This window comes from Monopterus albus, unplaced genomic scaffold (genome assembly GCF_001952655.1).
Source record: "Monopterus albus unplaced genomic scaffold, M_albus_1.0 scaffold34.1, whole genome shotgun sequence".
Classification (NCBI taxonomy): domain Eukaryota; kingdom Metazoa; phylum Chordata; class Actinopteri; order Synbranchiformes; family Synbranchidae; genus Monopterus; species Monopterus albus.
In genome coordinates this window covers 3476485-3497497 of record NW_018127914.1, presented here as the reverse complement: position 1 = coordinate 3497497, position 21013 = coordinate 3476485, and the positions used below count along the sequence as shown (strand labels likewise).

At 40.0% G+C, this 21013-nt stretch overlaps 2 protein-coding genes across 2 annotated transcripts; one reads left to right on the top strand and one right to left on the bottom strand.

Annotated features, from left to right (window-relative positions):
• The first annotated feature begins 39 nt into the window (after positions 1–39).
• prrt1 (proline-rich transmembrane protein 1) lies at positions 40–10434 on the top strand. The gene is made up of 4 exons (XM_020597431.1): positions 40–498; positions 3342–3679; positions 5216–5407; positions 7096–10434. Exons 1-4 carry the CDS (start codon positions 480–482, stop codon positions 7270–7272), a joined length of 726 nt encoding a protein of 241 aa, XP_020453087.1. The 5' UTR covers positions 40–479; the 3' UTR covers positions 7273–10434.
• tmem268 (transmembrane protein 268) lies at positions 10241–20025 on the bottom strand. Its single transcript, XM_020597428.1, has 10 exons — positions 20003–20025; positions 19838–19912; positions 15676–15804; positions 15420–15514; positions 15202–15309; positions 14794–14946; positions 14432–14542; positions 13181–13255; positions 12727–12954; positions 10241–12323 (listed from the first exon to the last, which is right to left on the bottom strand). The coding sequence occupies exons 3-10, from the start codon at positions 15788–15790 to the stop codon at positions 12156–12158; spliced, it is 1053 nt and encodes a 350-aa protein (XP_020453084.1). The 5' UTR covers positions 15791–15804; positions 19838–19912; positions 20003–20025; the 3' UTR covers positions 10241–12155.
• Between the last annotated feature and the right edge of the window lie 988 nt (positions 20026–21013).

Genomic DNA, 21013 nt, shown 5'->3' with positions numbered 1-21013 from the left:
GTTAACAGAGGCTTCTTGCAAAGAAAATCGTTTGAGCACAAAATTGGTGAAAGAAAAAACTGAGGCTGTGAAATGCCATCTAATACAGAAGCAGATTCTTTGTTGAGCAGTAGTGGGATGTTTCAATCCAGTGCCTGTGCGTTTTGCCAATCCGGGCTGTCGCTTTAAGACAACAATAGCTTTGTGTCTGATTAATTCAATGTACAGTGACGCGTTAGTGGAGACGCATCCACACACAGGAGATATACTGTGGTCTGTGCGTTGCAAGAGAATAGGGTTTACTTAAAGAAGAAAAGATCAACCTTAAGTTAAATACACCCACGGTCGAACAATATTATTAAGATGAAGACATCTTGAGGATGGGTTGCACGCGTCTGGAATAAGTCTGCATCACCTCGCACCAAAGGAGGGACTTTTTACCACCAGTCGGAGTAAAATACATCCCATCAAAGGAGGAGGAGGACAGAAGATCGGAAGGCATGTCGTCGGAAAAACACGGTGAGTGTTTTAATTGTGTTGAACGTGGCCTTAATGAGCCACCAGTTAACCCAGTTGCAATTAGAGAAATAGGTTCTATGGGATTTATATAGGCAGTTTGATGCACCGGTGCCTTTTTTTTGTCAGTGCATTTTCTCCATCTTCATTTTGTCAATATCCCCATGCGTTATTCATCGGTACAGTGCTGTTTCTATAGGTGCACCGCTGTGTGGGTGCAGCCTGGAAAAAAAGATCACCATGGGGCCTCATTCTGTCCGAGAGTTAAGACACATTGTCGGAGTTTGGGGTCCTATTTTTGTCTTGGGTAGGGAATTTTCTAAGGGGTTTATTCGCTTTCTGCATAAAATGTGAATGAAAATTGTAGTATTTTGCAATGTATAATAGGTTTTTTCTTGTCTCTTTGTGCCTCATAATCATCATTACGCACAGGCCTACGTACGTCTGACTATAGTCATTAGTGTGGTGTCCTTTGCGTGTGCACGCCAATTCATTTGCGCGTGTTCAGACTTTAATAATCCTGAATGTCTGGAGCTGCAAAAGGAAACGTTTGTCTCTTTTATGTTGGGCCAGGTAGCTACTGGAGCTCAAGCGCCGGATGAGCTGCAGCTTTACAGTAGAATAAATAAATAAATAAAGCCGATAATGACTCTTTAAGACGCCAGTGTGTAAAGGGCATCCTATGGTAGTCGGCAGCAGTTTGGGCTTTAAGTAAGACTGCATGGCCAAGGAGGAACAACACTTCACTGTTAGCCTACTAATGAAACACCTTGGATGTATAAGAAGTTGACAAAACGCCACAACAGTCATTGTTTTTCCTGTTGTAGTGTTGTGGGTATATTCGTGTGCTATTGTTTAGACTATCACATGACCTGCAGGATCGATTGTGGCCCATGTGACGTCAGTACTGTTAATGTATCTAAGATAAGAGATTAATTTGCACCTGTAAACCCACCTGAAAGCAGTTACAGCAGGAGGAATGGGAAACTACCAGTATTTGTTTTTGCTATCAACTACAAGTCCTTGTCTGACAGGAATAATGTTAATCCATATGTCGTGGCAAGAGTGAGATACCAACTAAATTAATTCAGACAAACCATTACAATTTAAAGGATCATTTAATATTACAATTATTCTCTTTAAACAGATAATCTTGTCGTTAGGGAACAGAGATCAGAGAACAGAGACTCTCCTCTTGCAATGAAATAGATAAAGCATAAGCAGATTGTCAGAGCACGTCACCCCCGAGTCAGTCAGCGTCTTCCCCCAGCCGGCTGGGTCCCCAAAAGGTACATGGTCTACTGCTCACTGCCGCACGGTCTACCCTCTCTCTCTCTCCCAGGCTCACTATTTTATCAGCAGCTTCCCTTATGCTGTTGCATCAATTTCTGAACCTAGCTTCCTGTCTCCAGTTTCAGGAGACAACACCCTGGGATGTACTTCGAAAACAGAAAACATCTTGTTCCTGACCATTTACATAAACCCACTGTCCAACTCACATGAACTCACATAAACTTGATGAACCCGTAACCACTCAGCTCAAACAAGTACAATTAATAAAATAAGCACAAATAATGTCTATATGTGAAGTACATACTGTTCTATTACATATTTCTTCTGGAATCTGGTTTATTTTTAACCACCACACATATATACAACATTTCTACTAGTATAATAACTCATAAACAAAATGTCTCTAATCCTGGTCTTTATTATGTAATTGTTACTGACAGTTAGGGTTTTAATTTAAATTTCAAGTCCTGCGCTCAGCTGAGAAGAGTGACAGCAGTTCGCTAAGAAAGATGTGTTTGACTTATAGAAGCTATAAATGAAACTGACTTGATTTTTCCCACACAGATGTGCACATTAACATGAATTTTGCACCACAGGGCCACCTGTTCCACATCTCGCCTGTAGGCCACCCATATTTGATCATTTTAAATAGATTCAAAATGGAAAAAACTGTTCCAAATATAATTGGAGGCATAGGCAGATAAACACCCACAGCTCACACATATATTTTATTTCACGTTTGCTAAGCTGTTTGTCACATCACATCATGGCATTTTAAAGGTGTCCCTTCCCCTGTGCTCGCTCGGTTTCTGGTCCACTTCCTAGTTGTGACAGAGTCGGGGGCTGTTATGTAAAGCCGGTCCCCGAGCACTATTCGTCATCCCTCATCACTCAGCCGCCATGCGCTCTGATTTCCTCCTGCTCTCCTTCTTCCTCTCTCATTTCATCCTCACCTCCATCTATCTCTATCTCTTTTCCTCTTCCCTCTTAATGCCACTGTCGGAATGGATCACCGCACCCTGCAGCTACTTCCCTGCTGTGAAAACACGACATCCTATCAGTCATGTTTAATATTAACAAATCCAAAGGGAGCAAAGGTGTGAGCATAAAATGTTCTGATGTCCAAAAGCAGATGGACGCTTCAGTGAAGACCATCAGATGAAGTGGTCCACTGCAGAAATCCCACATTTCTGATCGCTAATAAACATCATTGGAAGGGGAAGGAGGAGAAAAGGGGCCTTTGAGAGTGAAAATGTCAATCACTGTCATCATTAGCATACAGCCTGCTCTGGTTGGAAAATATCAGGCCTGTTCTTTCTTCTGGAGGCTTAGTGAAGTCTTACAGAGGAGCTGTACTCTGTAATTGTTTTCCCCTTTTCAACAGTGAGTGAGATAAGACGTGAGACAAATGTGTTGCAGTGCTTGAGTTAGGTAACACCTGTTCCTGTCATTATTCTTCCTCTGCTATTTCTGTTTGTGATTCCTCTCCTACCTAGTTTTTGTATTTCAACATTCAACCCTCTTTCTTGTCTCTCTTTGTCTTCACATTTCAGGACTCGATGATTCTGGCCGTCAGACCATGCAGCCTCCTCCGTACCTCCCTGGCCCACAAGACCCCAATGTACCCCAACATCCCAACATGCCTCCTGCACCAGGCACCCAGCCCAACTACCCTCCTCCACCTCCTCCTCCGGGCTCAGAGGGATACCTCCAAGAAACCCAGTTCCACTGCAGCCCAATGGGACCTCCTGCGACCCCACAGGGCTACACCGTCCAGACCCAGGGCCCTGGAGGCACAATGCCTCATCCACCTGTAGGATACCTCCACCCAGGCTACCCGCTTCAGCTGCAGCCTTGCACAGCTTATGTACCTGTGTACCCCATGGCATCGGTGAGTCAGAGACGAGTCTTTTTATAGATTTCACGTCTGACATCAGGCTGCTACACAATTATACAGGTCTTTGTTCAAAATTCAATACATTCTACATTTCTTTACAACTCATAACACTGATGATAGCTCTTATGTTTGCCATTCTTCCCTTTTGCTGATTCCATGTATACAGTTTTATTTTGGTAACACTTTATTCTACAGGTCCATAGTTTCCTAATAATTTGCTATGAATTGTTTTGGAAAGAACCGTGTTATTTGGTACTAAATAAGGGAAATACATATGGTGTTTTATGGCAAGTCATATGACAAGTGTTGATTTTCAGAGAAATTTCTTTAAAATGCTTCAGTAAACCACATAAATGAATCATTTGCCTGCTTTGTGGCTATTGGACATATTCAAATTAAACATCTGTATTTAGGAAACTACCTCGAAAATTATGAGAAAAATGCAGACCCATAAAATTAAGAACTTGCCAAACTCTGTTCACAGTATTAAGTTATCACGCTGCTATCTTTACATACAGGTGAAATTGTTTGACTATCTAACTTGGTTGATGTGGGGTTTTTATTTAGTTGTCTGGCTATTTTTTAGAGGCAGACAAATACACAAGCACACATTAGAATATTCACTGAATAGACTAATTCCACATATCACTGCATTTAGAGGCTAAGCCTATTTGCATTACTTCTCCTTAGATGGGCCTCTAAAAATAGCAAATGCATCAGAAATGTGCCTGTGCACCAGCATTTGTAATTAATCTAAGAGCATCGCTATGCTTCATTGTGCATGCAGTTTTCTGGCTGGTGACATCTTACAGGCAACTTTAGACACGGGTCAGTTCAAAGTGCTGGTGGTTCATATTATGGTTCATATTACTCATCGTTTTATTAAGTAGAGTCCTCGAGATCAGTGGTTTTCAATCTGGGGTTCAAGAGCTCAGAAGAGGTCACTGGATAAATCTGTGAGACGATTAACAACATAGGGAAGTAGATAAAACACGTTTTACATGTAATTGACAAAATATCCTTAAACACAAATGCAAGCAATTTGCAACACAATTCTAAACACGGTTTCATTTAGAGAAGCTTAGAGCAACAAGTCTTGCAGCTAATTACAGCCTGAGGATATGAGCGTACAAAGATATTTTGCAGGTGGTTTGTAAGAAGGCAAACCTGCAGAAAATGTCCAGTTGGCTATAAAGGCTAATCTTTAGGGGCTCTGCACTGTGATTAACTGGCTTTTGATGTTTCACATGACTTGCACAGCTATCAGATTGTAAAAAATTCATCTAAATCAATTTGACAGACTGTTATCAAAAATGCAGATAGAGGCTTTTCCCCCTTGCTCCCTGTTTGATCCCAGTAATCCTAACAGGCTTTATATCACTCCCTCAGATCACCACGGCCTTCTCTTTGCTTGTGTCACCTTATTCCTGTGTCTTCTGAGTTGAAAGTGCTTGTGAGATGCTCTAAAACAGCCAAAATCTCTTGAAATGCACTTACCTTCAGTCCTTCTTCTCCTGTACATCTGCTCAGGGTCAGCCTTACATGCCAGCTGGGGGAGCCCACACAGCCATCCCACCAGGCCAGATTCCTCCAATGCAAATGTCACCCAACATCACCCTAATGGATCGTCGACCGCCACATGACTACCTGCCCATCGCCGTGCTCACCACCGTCTGCTGCTTCTGGCCAACAGGCATCATTGCCATCATCAAAGCAGTGCAGGTTTGTGCCACTTCATAGTGTGTCTTTGATTTTTGGCTTGCATTGAAATAATCTACCAGGGAGTCATTTTATTAGTGGTAAATTTCAGTCTGCAGAAAAGTAACATACTATAAATCATTTAATCACATTAACACTGAATCTTTGGAAAAAATCATGGTGATCATTAATGTGGCTTGTGGTTTTTATGAGATGTTATAACATTCTAAATATTCACAACTATAACAGTGTCTGACACACAGAGCTATCAAAATACTGGTAACATTTATGTGCCTCTATTAGGTGTGAAGTGTAAGACTGATGTTATTCTATAGTGCTTGTTGTTGTCCCATGAAAAGACCAAAACCAGTGAGTTAGTCTGTCTCTCAGTTTCAGATTTTTCCACCCTGTGTGTGCCACAAAGCCATTTATTCCTGGAAGTAAATCTTTAAAATAGGTCACAAATATATATAGTTTCAGATGTATGAATACCTCTGCTTTTTTTAAGCAACTGGACACTGTAGGTTTTCACAAATTCTACCCAAATAGGAGTAAAACATGTATTTTGGGGGACTATTAATTCACATTCAGTCAACTAATGAATATTTTTAGCAGCAGAACAGTGTGTGGGGGGGATTGATTCAACATGAACTAAAGTGCCCATGTCCTCTAGTCTGCTTATGTGGCTCACTTTTTTTAATGGTTTATACATAGCAATGGAGCTCTAGGGCACAGAGGACAGGATGACATACAGTGACGATAGCAAAACTCTAGAATATTCCCAGGCCACAACTTGTAAAATGCAAACATTTAAAATAAATTATGGTTCTTTATTAAGGATGACAGGTAGCTTAAGTTATTTCTGGAGAAAATGTAACAGACATAACTCTACTGGCCTGTTCATGATAAAAATACCCAAAGAAACACAGCAGTGTGCTCATGAACAAACCCGCAGACTTACTGGCTGTGTGTGAATGTTGTGATTGTTAGCAAAGATCGTTCATCCCTGAAGGCTAGTGTGGAAATGGGATGTTTTCCTGTGTCACTTCTTTTCTACCAACATGTTGAAAATAAGTGAAGTAACTGATATACTTGGTTGAAACACAGAAACATTCTGCAGAATTTTTAACTTTGTTTAGGCTGTAAATGGACTGGCATGAAAAATAACACAGACTAATGTCCGAGCCCAAACTGCTAATCCTAAATTACAACAAATGTATACATTCAGCGATGTCATCTCCACAGTGTGTGCATGAAAAGGCAGTTTGCTACTTGGCAAGCTGTTTACTGTTGCTGTTTAAGTTGAGTGTGATGTTAGAAGTATAAAGACTCATGCATCATGATGCCTGTTGTTTGCCTCTGTAATGGCAGACTGTGCCGACCAACATACACATGACAGCACACATTATGTAACTGTATCATCGTTGGTGCAACGGGATACAATGGATCTGGGCCTGCTCAGCTGGCGTTGAGTTGAGTTGAGTTGAGCTGACAGGGTGTGGACCCATTGGTCTGACTTGTATATGCTGCTATGGTGTGTTAATGTTGTGTGCAGTGGCCTCTTTCTGCACATTAAGGCTGTACTGCAGTGAAATTGATCGTGGTGGTTTAGACTTTCTCCTGCATTTACTGGTGCATCTTCTTGTTACATAACATATTCTCATTTCTCTTCTCTCCTACACACCCATCCCCCACCTTCCTGCGTGATTTAGGTGCGTACGGCAATAGCCAGAGGGGACATGGTGACAGCAGAAATAGCCTCCCGTGAGGCACGCAACTTCTCCTTCATCAGCTTGGCTGTTGGCATTGCCTCCATTGTGCTGTGCACCATCCTCACCGTGGTAGTCATCATCGCCTCACAGCACCATGACGACGACTGGGAGCCGTAACTTCACGCAGATGGGAAATCGTGGCACATATTTGCTAGCTAGCTACTCTCAATCGTTTGCAGGAAATAGGATCACTGACACTCAAACTGCTACTGCTTTCTGAACCTCTGTGTATAGCTACACACACACAGTTTTGATCTAACTTGCTGCCTATAGACACATATTGACAACCAAAAGCAGCCAATCATAGCTGATTTTCAAATGCCAAATATACACAGCTGTCAAATGAGGCCAGGTATTGCTGCTAGCACAGCGACCGCTTCATATTTATCCTCAGATATGACCTGCAGGAGCCAAACAAAGTTCCTGGCATTAACAATTCATTTGACACTGATTAATTTGTATAGCCTTCGCTAGAGGAGAGAATAGTATTTAACAACAAAACTGACACTCACAGTAGCTGAAATTAAAGACACCTCATTCAAAGAATTTTTATTAGGACAGAAAAATGCACATTTCAGTCATACAAGTACAAATTTTCTTTAAAAACAAAAACAGTGCCATGCTGAAACTGTTGATTTAGTGAGTAGTATTATTGCCGATACACAGACTGTCAGACTGATATAGGGTGATCAGTGCACATTTAACACACCAAATGGAGCCTGGATGAACAAAGTGAGTGTCTAACCAAACAGAGTATTATTTGAAATGGGTTGTTTGTATGTTACATGAACATTTTAGCTGGATGAAATGATAAAATAACTTGTGAACTATATGTTTCTTAACTTATTTAAAAACTATTATTTATTACTTTATTCAATATCTACCCATGCTTTGAATTTGTCTGCTATGATTTACGGTATTCGGTAATTTACTGCAGCTGACACTTTGAATTGGCTGAAATTTGATATCTTACGATGATTATATTGCACTTTGTAACCAGATGAGATGATGCAGATGCTTACATTCATAGTTCTTATAGTGCATGATAAATATAAAATTGGGCTTGTAGTGCAAAAACGGCTTGTCTCGCAGGTGTGGGGACTCTTCCTAAAATTGATATTAGTGTGTGGTGCAGTATTTTTCAAAATGTTGAACTGTCAAAACAAAAAAGGAGGAAAATTAGATAAGTATTTCAAACTTTTGCAGTATTGTTTTTTTTCAAGTATTTTAGGAGTGTATTGGCCTATTTTGTGTTGCACATCTCTTAGATATTTAATCTCAGACACTGTATATGAAACTATAGTACAGCGATAGACTTAGGAGGCAGCATTATCCTGCATGTCATCCACAGTTTGTTTCCATTTTGTCCTTAATATTGAGGCTAGATGTGCAGCTGTGAGCTCCTGTGACGCTGTTTCCCTGTTGTTCTGCAGCCAGTTGGATTTCCCCCATATGAGTACGGTGTCCATAATGTAGCGGAGCCCTTAGCAGCAGATGTGCTGTTGTTTGTATGAGCCAACACAGTTATAACTACTATGGGAGGTTGCCGGAGTTACAGGGCCTCTGAAAATGAATGTTTCCAATAGGTAAAAGAGATGGTATTGCCTATATTGTATTGTAGCACTTTCTGCTCATATATGAAATCTTTTCTCCGCTCCCCTTTGTTTCTCTTTTTCTTTCTCCTGCTCATATGGGTTGTTGGACTTATTACTGCTTCTTCTTTCCCTCTGGTGGGCCTGGTGTTTTAAAAAGAATTATACAGAGATATTACAGATTTTGAAGAAAATGTTTGAGCACAAATATAGACCTTATAAATACAATTTGTGCCATAGTATATTTCATTGATGTACAATATTAAGTACAGTGGACCTGTATTGATCAAACTTCTATAAATTACATGTAAGAATGAGAAAAATGCAAACATAACATGCCTTACTGGGGCCATGTAGTTAATCTGTTTCATCTATTCTAATCTGTTTTACTCACTGTTGTATTTTACTACAAAAAAATAGCAATTACCATGTTAAGTATGGACAATCTGATATTGTTATATTGTGTTTACAGTAGTGAATAGGAACATTTGGAACAAAAGGAAAACCAAACTGCAAAGGGGAGGAAGGAACCGTAACTAGACTATGGCTACCCTATTATTTTTATCGCTTCTCCTAGCAAATTCCCCATGATCAATGATATTTCTTCAGACTTGGCTTTACACCTGTACTGTTGACCTCCAGAGCAATCACATTTTAAAGCATTTTAAGTGAAAATAAGTTTCATAAATGGATTTTATTATTAGAGTAACAGTTTGTTATTTTAGGAACAATTTTTTTTATTAGCTTTCTTGTAGAGAGTTAAATAAAAAAGATACCAGTATGAAGCTGAAATCAGGATTGTTAGCTTAACATGGTAGCTGGAGACAGGGACACAGCTAGCCTGCCAGATAATAAAATATGTCTCCTAGCAACTCGAAATGGTTGTTTTTACACTTTGGCCTTTGTACAGATTTTAAAGAGAGAGATGTAACATTCATTTGTATATTTTAGAGGTGCATTTAAGTGGATCTTTGGACAGGGCCAGTTTCCAGTCTTTGCACCAAGCTAAGCCACGATAACTTGCCGCTGACTGTAGCTTCATATTTATCAGAAAGACAGGAGAATGCTATCAGCTTTCTCATCTAACTAGAACACAAATAAATAAAAAGGTGTCCCAAAATGTTTTTCTTCTAGTGTGTAAGTTGCAGTAAAGGTGGATTTTCTTACCATTATTTTACATGTAAGTGCATGATTTCACTTTTAGCAGTTTGATAAATACAGGCTTTGACTTTACATAATTGACACAGTGATATTTCAGTGTTAAAAGAGTAAATGAAGCACATTGTTGGTCAGTATTGTTATTGTACAGAAGGCTCTGACAGTGAGTGTGTGTTTACTGAACAGAGACTCTTAGCATATCTAATTTTTAGGGCGTGAGGCTGCATCTCCCTGTATGCTTTCTGATAGGACTCCTCCATGCTCAGCAACACAAACCGTAGCTGTTTGCTATACAGCTGCTAGATTGTTTTTCTTCATTTTCTTTCCATATTTCATTTTGGTTTTGAGCTTGTACAGTAAATACGACCAGTTGCTTGTTCAAAAAGCCAAAAATTACCAGTGTACACGTGGTTCTCTTGGGGTTTACTATTATAACTATGTTCATAGCTGTATTGCACATGCATTGGTTGTTTCTGACTTCAGTTGTTTGAGTAATGAATAAAAGAATTTAATTCAGGGTTGTGAATGACACAGTGGAGCAGACAGTGTCTCATTTTTCAGGTCTGTTTTCCACCTCTCATTCTGTCTGTGGCCTCTCCTCTCTCTTCATCACTACAGTGCTATTTATAGATGCCCCTGTTTTCTCCCTCTCTGTCAGAATATTAACTCTGGTATCTCTCACTAGCTTGTGTTTAGTCACACAAGATCTTGTTGGTTTGTGTTTTACAGCTGCTCATTTTTTTTATATGCTGCTTATATTGTATAAACCCAAATTTAAGTTTTTTTGAAAACTGTTTGTGAGAGCAGTAACATTGCCGGTCTGAAAGCTAAACAATGAGCTGAAACTCCCCACAAAGCTGTATAAAGCCAGGGGAGCTGCAGGCTCAGAAGCTAATTCTCTATAGGTTTATCACTACAAGAAACTCCTTTCACATTGAATGCATTTATATGTTCATGAGTCCGGGTTGTGATCAGGTTTGGTCTGTGTAGACGCTGCCCACCTCCAGGTGGAGTACATCTGTAGAAACTAGGATACTGTGGCATGTAAACACCTTATCCAGATATCTGACAATTCTCTGTGCAAGTATTTTCTCAGCTTGAGTTACACAGCAGCAGACAAAAATACGATAGCAAATAGTGATCAACTTGCTCAAAGTACAAAGTCTGATTTGGCAATGATTGCTCTTGTTTTTCATCACCAGTGATCAGATATAGAAGATGTATCAGATATAGAAGCCAAATTTCACACAGTAAAAATATTTTTAAAATCTGAATTAGTTGCTCTAAATAATATTAGTTAAAAGGTGATGTATGGACCCAAACACACTGGTCAATGGGAGAAAAAAGGCTGAGGGGAGAAACAAAAGGTGGGAGCTGAGCCAGCCAGCGAACACAGTATCACAGATGGCAGTTTAGCCACCTGAGGAGACCCAGCATCTCTGAGGCCGTTTAACTTGGCCTCACACTGCATGCCTCTGTTCTTCATCACACAATCCCAGCCTCCCCTGGATGGGCCACGCTGGCTGTCTAGCTGTGCATGTTTGTGTCATCCTGTCGCTCTCATGCTGGGCTGTCATCTCAGCCGCAGAATCAGGGCTATCGGATATTCACTGGTAATATTAGAGAATGGTACAAATATAAAGCCAGCCTGCTGCAAACACAGATCCACCTTCACACATAAAGCCGTGGAAGCAAACACACACAGTTCCTCTGTGATGATGTAACTGGGAAACTATTCCTCTGAAAGGTCACAAGACAAATCTGAGTAACTGCTAACAACTCATGGATGTCTGAAACCTGTGACAAGAGGATCCAACTAGTAAGTAAACCAGCAAGCTTCCCAACACAGCCTCCAGGTCACTCACAAAAATAAGTGCTGTAGAGTCTATTGCAACTCACAAGAATCTATATATTTTTTGGGCAAATAATTTATTAAACAACAATAACTAGTACTCTGAATCTCATGTACAAGAGTGCAAATATTGTTTTACAGCAGCTGGATGGACCTGACAGCAGTAGTAGAGGTACAGTAGCCTACAGGATGGAAGAATAGATATAAAAACAGAGTGTAAACCTCTACTGTACCAAAAGGTCCTTGGAAAAGAAAGTTAAACCACATTTGCTCTGGAGCAAATGGCCCCACATGTCAGTTTGTCTGTTCTAGAGAATGTGTGCAAAGTGAAAGTCTTGTAGAAACATACAGCATTGGTTCCTGGTGCCAGGTTCCTAATTTGCCATTGACCAGCCCTGTTATTGGAGGATCTTTTTTGTGATGTACTGGCAGAAGCAGAGAGGAGCGGTGGTGCAGTGATTCATCCGGGGTTGCAGGCGGTGATGTGACGGCCCTGACAACTTCTGAGACACCTGCAGCTTCACATAGGCTGCACTATAGGTCATCAGAAGCTGGTACGCTTTAGCCTGCAAAAAAAGTACATTAACACACATAGTAATGCATTTTCATCCTGAACATTCTGCAAGCAGACACCTACTACACCTACTACACCTACTACTTAACTTCATACACTCTTTGCAGCTCGGAGAGTTTAACAGTTTTACATTACAAGAAAAAAAAATCTGTCCACTTCCAACATGAAGGGTCCTCCTCCCTGACCAAAGCTCTCATGGAACGTTTGGTTTATTTGTGTGATTTATTTTATAATTCAGTAGCTAAAATTTGTTTTTATGAAGCAATGTAATGAGGTCGACTATAAATTGCCCATAGGAGTGAGTGTGAGTGTGTGTGGTTGTTTGTCTACATGTCAGTCCTTGATAGACTGGTGACCTGTCCAGGGTGGACCCTCAGTGTGAAGTCCTCTCTTACCTGAGCAGGTAAGGAAGCAACAGGGATGAGGCTATAGTTGGTGGTGACTTTAGGGTCTTTTTGTTGGCTGGATGAGGTGCTACAGCTCGTGTCTTCACTTCTCAGTAGTGGCCTTTGTTCGTCTGTATCCCTCTCCACATCTAATTCACAGACCTCGGGATCAACAACCTTGGAATCAACAGCCTCGGTCAGAAGGATGAGATGGGACATTTTCTTCTTCAGTTTGCTCTGGTGAAAATGTGACAATCATTTTAACTTCTTTCACATACCAAGAATGAAAAATATGAGGGTAAATTTCTTCTTCTTTCTTTCTGTATGGAAATAAATCTCCTTTTAACAGAACCTGGATTTATGTTTACAGTGATTTCAAAAGAGCACTAACCTGGAAGCACAAGTAAAAACAATAAAGCAGCAGGAGACCAAACAAAGCAACAGATTTACTCAACTCACTCACCTGAGAACTTTGCTCCTCTAATGTTTCAGTCAGTGCCCTCAGACAGTGGGAAATGTCCCAATACACAAAGTACAACTGCAGAGAGACCATAAGATGAATACAGCTGTATTAGTAGCTGCCAAATAAAAAGTCTTCAGATTCAGTTTAATCTGATGTTTTTTCTAGGTTCCAGACCATTCTAATCACCACCCACAAGAATATTTTTATAAGCTCTTTACTCCTACATGATTTGTGATGCACTCCAGTATAAGCCATATATAGTAGGTTAAAAATATTCCATTGGAGCAGATTAGTTTTTAACATTTCATTGCAGTACTCAGATTACTCTCTTTATTTATTTATTTATTTGATAAAGATTCCTCAACAGAATCATCCCTTTTTCTAAAATGTGTGCTTGGGTTTGCTACTAATGCTACTTTTAATGTTGTAATATAAGAGTAATTCATGGATCTCGTAGGCGAATTTTGCGCTGTTTGTTGGGGCCTATGTGAGCAATCCCACCCACTTCCATCTGTGTCTTAGTCTAGGACCTTTTGGTCAATAAAAAATAACCATCCATCCATTTATTTATATTGATTATTCTGAAGAGGGTTGTGGGGGGGCTGGAGCCAATCCCAGTCAACACTGGGCGAGAGTTGGGGTCCACCCTGGACAGGTCACAAGTCTATTACAGGGCTGAGACCAAGATCAAATGAGAATGAGATCAAATGAGATTGGTGCCTACACCAATAGACAATAATTGTAAAAATCCTCTATGGGTTCATTTTTAGAAAGTCATGTCTAAACTCAACCCACACAACTTTATTTTACATTCTAGTGCAGATTCCAGACTTTCAAAAGATACTGTATATGTCAGAATAAATATTGGATGGATTTAAATATTTTATGGCTATTTTAGACAGCTGATGTGTATTTTTATTGCCACTGTTGTGTTGTTATGCCTGCTGGTATGTTGTTTTAATTGCTATTTTGTTGTGTCATTTCGCTTGTCTTCTTCTTGTAGTACTCTGAGTCATCATCTTGTTACTTCTGCTTTATATTCTTCTTTAAGTTGCCACATTGTTTCCAATACATTACAAAGGAGAGCAATACAAAAACTAAGAATAAACATAACTGCAGGAATAACACACACTAACAGTTGTGTGTTATAGCCTGAACAGTAGGCAACAACAGTATACACAGACAAATGTATTATTTTTATTACATTTGGAGCCTCTTATTTTCAGCTGTAGCTGATTTTAAAAGAAAAACCTGCATGTTTCCTGTGCAGTTCTGCACCCAGTCGGCCACAGCCACCAGCAGCTTGTGTTTCACCATCCTCTCATTCACTTGGATTAACCGAACATCTAAATTCATGTTGATCTGACACAGAAACATACACAGAAATACATTTTAGGAGCAGTTCTCATTCACTCTTATCAGCACTGAAACATGTCACATAGAAGGTTTTAGAAATGCTGCGATGTCTGATTCAGGATGAAAACAATTCTTTGGATTAAATTGCAAAATCCAAACTTAAATCTGTGTAAGACTTTCCCTGCTTGGACCAACAGTGTCATAATTACATTATTAATATTAAATTCATTTTAATATGACATTTAGATCCTATTTACCTCCTTGTTACTGTGGTGCAGGACAAAGATGATGGCTGTGGTGAAGACGATGGAGACCAGGCTGACAAAGAGACAGAGGACCCAGTAGTTGTTGACAGTTATGTAGTGATGGAAGGTGGAGAACATGGCACACCACACCACCACATACAGCACCTGGTGGATGCAGAGGTGAGGGTGTATATATTCAACTTGCCAGTTTTTATTAGACAGGACTCAAAGATGCTACTGAGTTTTTCCTATAGGTCTATCCTGAGGAACAGAAAGACCAGCTATCTCAGCCTCTTAAAGAATAAGAACTAAATAAAAGAAACGTAGTGAGAGAAGCAAACCTGCAGAGCAATTAGAAGAAAGTGATACTGTTGGGTAAAGCATTGATAAGACTGGAGGAACAGAGATGTATGATCATACCGGTGCCATTATGAAATGGAAGAAGGCCGAGTTAAAAACCATGTATCTTCTGACTGAGGGGACGTCCAGAGCTGTCCTCAGTGGAGTCTCCATGTCAGTGTCTGGAATCTAACATGATACAAAACAATCAAATTAAAAATCTGAATTAAAGGCAGGTCAAGATAAAAAAATATCTATAATTTGCTGCGCCACAGCAGGCCATCTGTGCGTGTGTTGACCTGGAAGCCTTCATCCTCCAGTTTGGCGCGGCACAGAGACAGATCAAAACTGGGGTTTAACGTTGAACAGCTTGGCACTGCCAGAACACACTGACCTGAGAGTGAAGGAGCGACAAAGAACAGTTCTTCATTTGCTTAATACTGAAAATGGGACAAAAACAAGAACCTAAGAAAGACCCTCTTAGAAAGTGGCAAAGAAGAGGAAAGATAAATGCAAAGTTTACCAATTCAAAACAAATAATGAAGCAGCTATTACCATTTAACCAGCTGTGGCTCTTGTTGTTGGCCCGTGGCTGATCTTTGGTTTCTGCCATATCAACATCATCATCGAGCTCCTCCATCACATGACACATTATGTTTTTGTCCTCCATTAATTCAGAGACCTCTAGATTATACAGGAGACAAATTCATACTATTACAGCCCCTGAGAATAATGCAATGTAAAAAATAAATAAGTAAAGATTAAAAGTAAACAGCCAATACTTGATTAAGAAGGGACTATTTGGAAGCGGATGTAAAAAGGGCATTTTATGACTTTTTGGCCAGGAATTAAAGAAAAAAACAGAAATTTGCAAACACCAGTAACACTTTCAAGTTAGAACAAAAGAAGACATATGACAGGAGTCATTCATGACTTTCAATTACATTAGAAACAACAGCGTCACAAAAGAAGAATTCCTGTGACTAATGCAAACACCTGACAAAGCTGTTGTGTAAGAATGTGGCATAACCCAGGAGCACTTCCCATGGATCTATTTACAGAGGTAATGATGTAAACCGAGTACCTACATTCATTTATCTGATGGTGTTTCCTGATTCCAGGTGTAAGCTGTAAATCAATAAAACAATAAAATCCCTGGAAAACTGACTGGGGGTTATGGGTGGGCAGGAAACTGTGACAGCATCAAGGGCCATAAATCTTGACTTGACAACTCAGTTTGACAGGTAGTGTCCTTTATGACTGACTATTAACCAATAATTGTTTATTGGTTAAATCAAAAAAAATATTTTCACTAACTGTGGTCCACAGCCTTCTAATTCCTTTATGTATGCTCCTAGGTTTTTACTTAGTTGGATCCTGAGACTCCAAGGCCCAAAAGAGTGCACCATTCCCATAAAACCTTCTACACAGGTGTCTGTACACTGAATTTACAGTTTTTCAGTATTTGTATAATCAGGATAGAGGACAGTATCTGCTAGTGCTTCCCAGAGCATTTGTTTTAGCTTCCTGACTATGTGCCCTTCTTCAGAGAGGTTTATAGGGCTGTTTCTAAAAATCCTGTTGACTATATAGATCACAATAGAATCTAGGTGTAATAGAAGAGTAATAGGAGAAAATGTATTTCTATATCTAAAGTCTTTCAAGGCTTCAAAAATTTAATTATGCTCAACTGAATCAAAAGCTTTGTAAAAGTTCAAGAATAGTGGTGGCAGTGGTGCTCCAGCTCATCTGACAGGGCTGTGGGGAACTATCCTAACACATAGGTTGGACATGTAACACTTGAAGAAAGTTGCCAGACTAGCGTTATCTCTTTGTGGAAAGCCCTTCAGATAGGCCACAGCTGTTATTTTTGATAGACACAGTGGAACTGAAGACTCTAAAAACCTACAGGAAACCAGTCCACTTCCTCTTTCAGGGCTGGTGGCCTTTTGTATATTAACAAGGTGATGGTTTTAACATTAAGAGGCTGTTGCACCCCTACTGCAGATTGAAGGAGTAAGTGAATATACATTTTTATGAGCCCTTAGAGTAGTCAATATCTGTACTGCTTTTATAGCAAAATGCCCAGAATGTAATGTCATGATGACACTGCCTGTTAATAGAAGATAAGAAGTATCGCTCACGGACCCCTGACCCCTCTTAGCACAGGCCAGCTTGTCAACAGCCAAACATCTGTGAAAGAGAGAATGAACTGGGAAACAAAGGAAATGCTGTTTATAGACAAACCCAGCTGTTGGTGTATATGTAGGTGTCTCTCTTGCCTATGGCGGAGCCACATTTTAGCTCTGAAGTGTGAAAACTTAACGTTTCAGTTGTGATATCAGTTTGTTCCTTTGTCTAACTTTTGTCTCAACTTCCTCTTTATACATAAGCCCCTGAAGGTTTTTATTATTAAGGGAAAACAAAATCCAAAACTATATAGCCCTGTGTGAACAAGTGTTTGCCCCCCTGTCAAAACACTGGTTTATCGCACCTGAGTTCAATTTCTCTAGCCACACCCAGGCCTGATTACTGCCACACCTGTTCGCAATCAAGAAATCACTTAAATAGGACCTGCCTGACAAAGTGAAGTAGACCAAAAGATCCTCAAAAGCTAGACATCATGCCGAGATCCAAAGAAATTCAAAACCAAATGAGAAAGAGAATAATTGAGCTCTATCAGTTTGGAAAAGGTTATAAAGCCATTTCTAAAGCTTTGGGACTGCAGCGAACCACAGTGAGAGCCATTATCCACAAATGGCGAAAACATGGAACAGTGGAGAACCTTCCCAGGAGTGGCCGGCCGACCAAAATTACCCCAAGAGCGCAGCGACAACTCATCCAAGAGGTCACAAAAGACCCCACAACAACATCCAAAGAACTGCAGGCCTCACTTGCCTCAGTTAAGGTGAGTGTTCATGACTCCACCATAAGAAAGAGACTGGGCAAAAATGGTTTGCATGGCAGAGTTCCAAGACGAAAACCACTGCTGAGCAAAAAGAACATAAAGGCTCGTCTCAGTTTTGCCAGAAAACATCTTGATGATCCCCAAGACTTTTGGGATAATAGTCTGTGGACAGAAGAGACACAAGTTGAACTTTTTGGAAGGTGTGTGTCCCATTATGTGTGGCGTATATGTAACACCGCATTTCAGAAAAAGAACATCATACCAACAGTAAAATATGGTGGTGGTAGTGTGATGGTCTGGGGCTGTTTTGCTGCTTCAGGCCCTGGAAGACTTGCTGTGATAAGTGGAACCATGAATTCTGCTGTGTACCAAAATATCCTGAAGGAGAATGTCCGGCCATCCGTTTGTGATCTCAAGCTGAAGCGAACTTGGGTTCTGCAGCAGGACAATGATCCAAAGCACACCAGCAAGTCCACTTCTGAATGGCTGAAGAAAAACAAAATGAAGACTTTGGAGTGGCCTAGTCAAAGTCCTGACCTGAATCCAATTGAGATGCTGTGGCATGACCTTAAAAAGGCAGTTCATGCCCGAAAACCTTCCAATGTGGCTGACTTACAACAATTCTGCCAAGATGAGTGGGCCAAAATTCCTCCACAGCGCTGTGGCAGACTCATGGCAAGTTATCGAAAACGCTTGATTGCAGTTGTTGCTGCTAAGGGTGGCCCAACCAGTTATTAGGTTTAGGGGGCAAACACTTATTCACACAGGGCTTTGTAGTTTTGGATTTTGTTTTCCCTTAATAATAAAAACCTTCATTTAAAAACTGCATGATGTGTTTACTTGTGTTATCTTTGACTAATATTTAAATTTGTTTGATGATCTGAAACATTACAGTGTGACAAACATGCAAAAAATAAGAAATCAGTAAGGGGGCAAACACTTTTTCACACCACTGTAAGCCCCCCTCTTTGCTTTTACTTTAGTCTTCTTGCCTGTAAATAAAGTCACACAACAACAATTTATTGCTGCCTCTTTCCTTTGCACCTGCTCAAGAGCGGAAAAGAACAAAAGCGTGCAACCAGAACACTGTCTTTGCACAAGCAACATCTTCAGTGTTTCACTGCCAGATATAGGAACCAGTGCAGCTGTGTTGAGTGTCAGCAATAACTCAGCTCACTATCTTATCTCTCATCTGTTTCATTAAAATTGCATCTTGCCTGAGGTTATGTCCGGTGTTGCACACTGCTGCTTATCAAATTTAGCTTGAATGTTAGTTTGACTGGAGATTATTCTGTATAAACATTTGTTTCAGGAGCAAATCTTAAAGAAAACTCAACAATATTTCAGAAACCCAAGACTGTATGTTCAGCATGACTGCCAGCCATAAATACATCTTCAAAAATGTTTGAAAAAGTCTTTAGCATTTAAAATCCTCATTAGGGCTGCAACTATTTATTACTATCTTTTATTTTCAGTTACTCTGACAGTTCTTTTCTTGATTAATCGACTAATTGTTTGGCTAATATAAAAACAAATATACTGAGTTTACTATCACAGAACACTTAAAAAAACAGGAAGTATTCACATTGAACAGCTGAATTTTGACATTTTCTTATTGAAAGAGTTGCAGCTCTAGTTCTCATTGGGACTAAATATATGGGAAAGGAGAAACCCTGACATTTCTTTGTGTACAAAAGTTCATTCGCATGACATGAACTGTTTCTTTCCAGTGAGTCACAGCCAGTGAAGCCTCGAAAGCAAAACAAGCATAAGTGAGCTAAAACGTTTACACAACTAAACAAATCCAACCTGAAAGCTGTGATGAATGTATTCCTTTCTCGGTCCTCCTGTAATCTTCAGAGGATACGTCCACACGTCCAGTAACTACATCAAAGCAAAGGCTCAGAGTTTACAAGTGTGGTTTATGTTATTTTCTCATTCAAATGAGTTTATTTCCTGCGATGGGCTGGCGACCTGTCCAGGGTGTACCCCGCCTTTCCCCCGTAGCTGGCTGGGATTGGCTCCAGCCCCCCGTGACCCCGTTTGGGACTGAGCGGTTTAGAAAATGGATGGATGAGTTTATTTCCTATTTCTCTCTATCTGTCTCTGTGTTTCTCTCTCTCTTGTAGCGTGACTCAGATCAGACCTGCCTTATGACGGCAGGAATGTAGTGCGTGTTCTCAGCTCAACACACACACACACACACACACAAACACACACACAGCAACAACAGTGACAGTTCAAGAATGTTTTACATGCAGAGACTAATTAAAGAAGCATATTAGTGTAATACTGATACATTGACGTGGGATGTCATGTGATTTTGTGGTAAAGAAAAAAAGTGTCTTATAGGTAGACTACTGTATACAGGAAATGTATATATTGTTATTTTATTGGTATTTACACCTTCTTGTTTGTTTTCATTGGCATCATGTAGCAAGTTTACTGGAACTGTTACACTCAAAGTCCAAAGATAGCTGTGAATCAGTAGGGTTAAAACAAGGTATACAACTTCTTGAAAAGTAATACAAGTTCAACACAGACAATAATGAGTATTAAGAATAACGATTTGCTGTAATCTTGACACTTATTAGTAAGGTGTGTGGATGCCAGCATAGCAGATGCTGGTATGTCATCATGTTGAAAGGTTACTTCACTCTGAACTTTATGTAAGGTAAAAGGGTCACTTCACTCTGAACTTAGTGTATGTCAAAAGGTCATTTCACTCTGAATTTAATGCATGTTAAGAGGTCACTTCATTCTAAAATTGATTGTTTTTTTTTCCTTACGCCTACAATGTGAAGCTCGTAATTGTAATGGTCTCAGAACCTGCAACCAATTTGTGCACCGTTTATCAGTCAGCTTTAATAGATTTAGTGCAAGGTTATCAGTTCAACTTGCATAGTTTGAGCATCTCACGCAGAATTTAAGTCCGGCACCCATCAATGTGTCTTGTGTGAAGAAGAACAGGGAGTGTGGCCACAG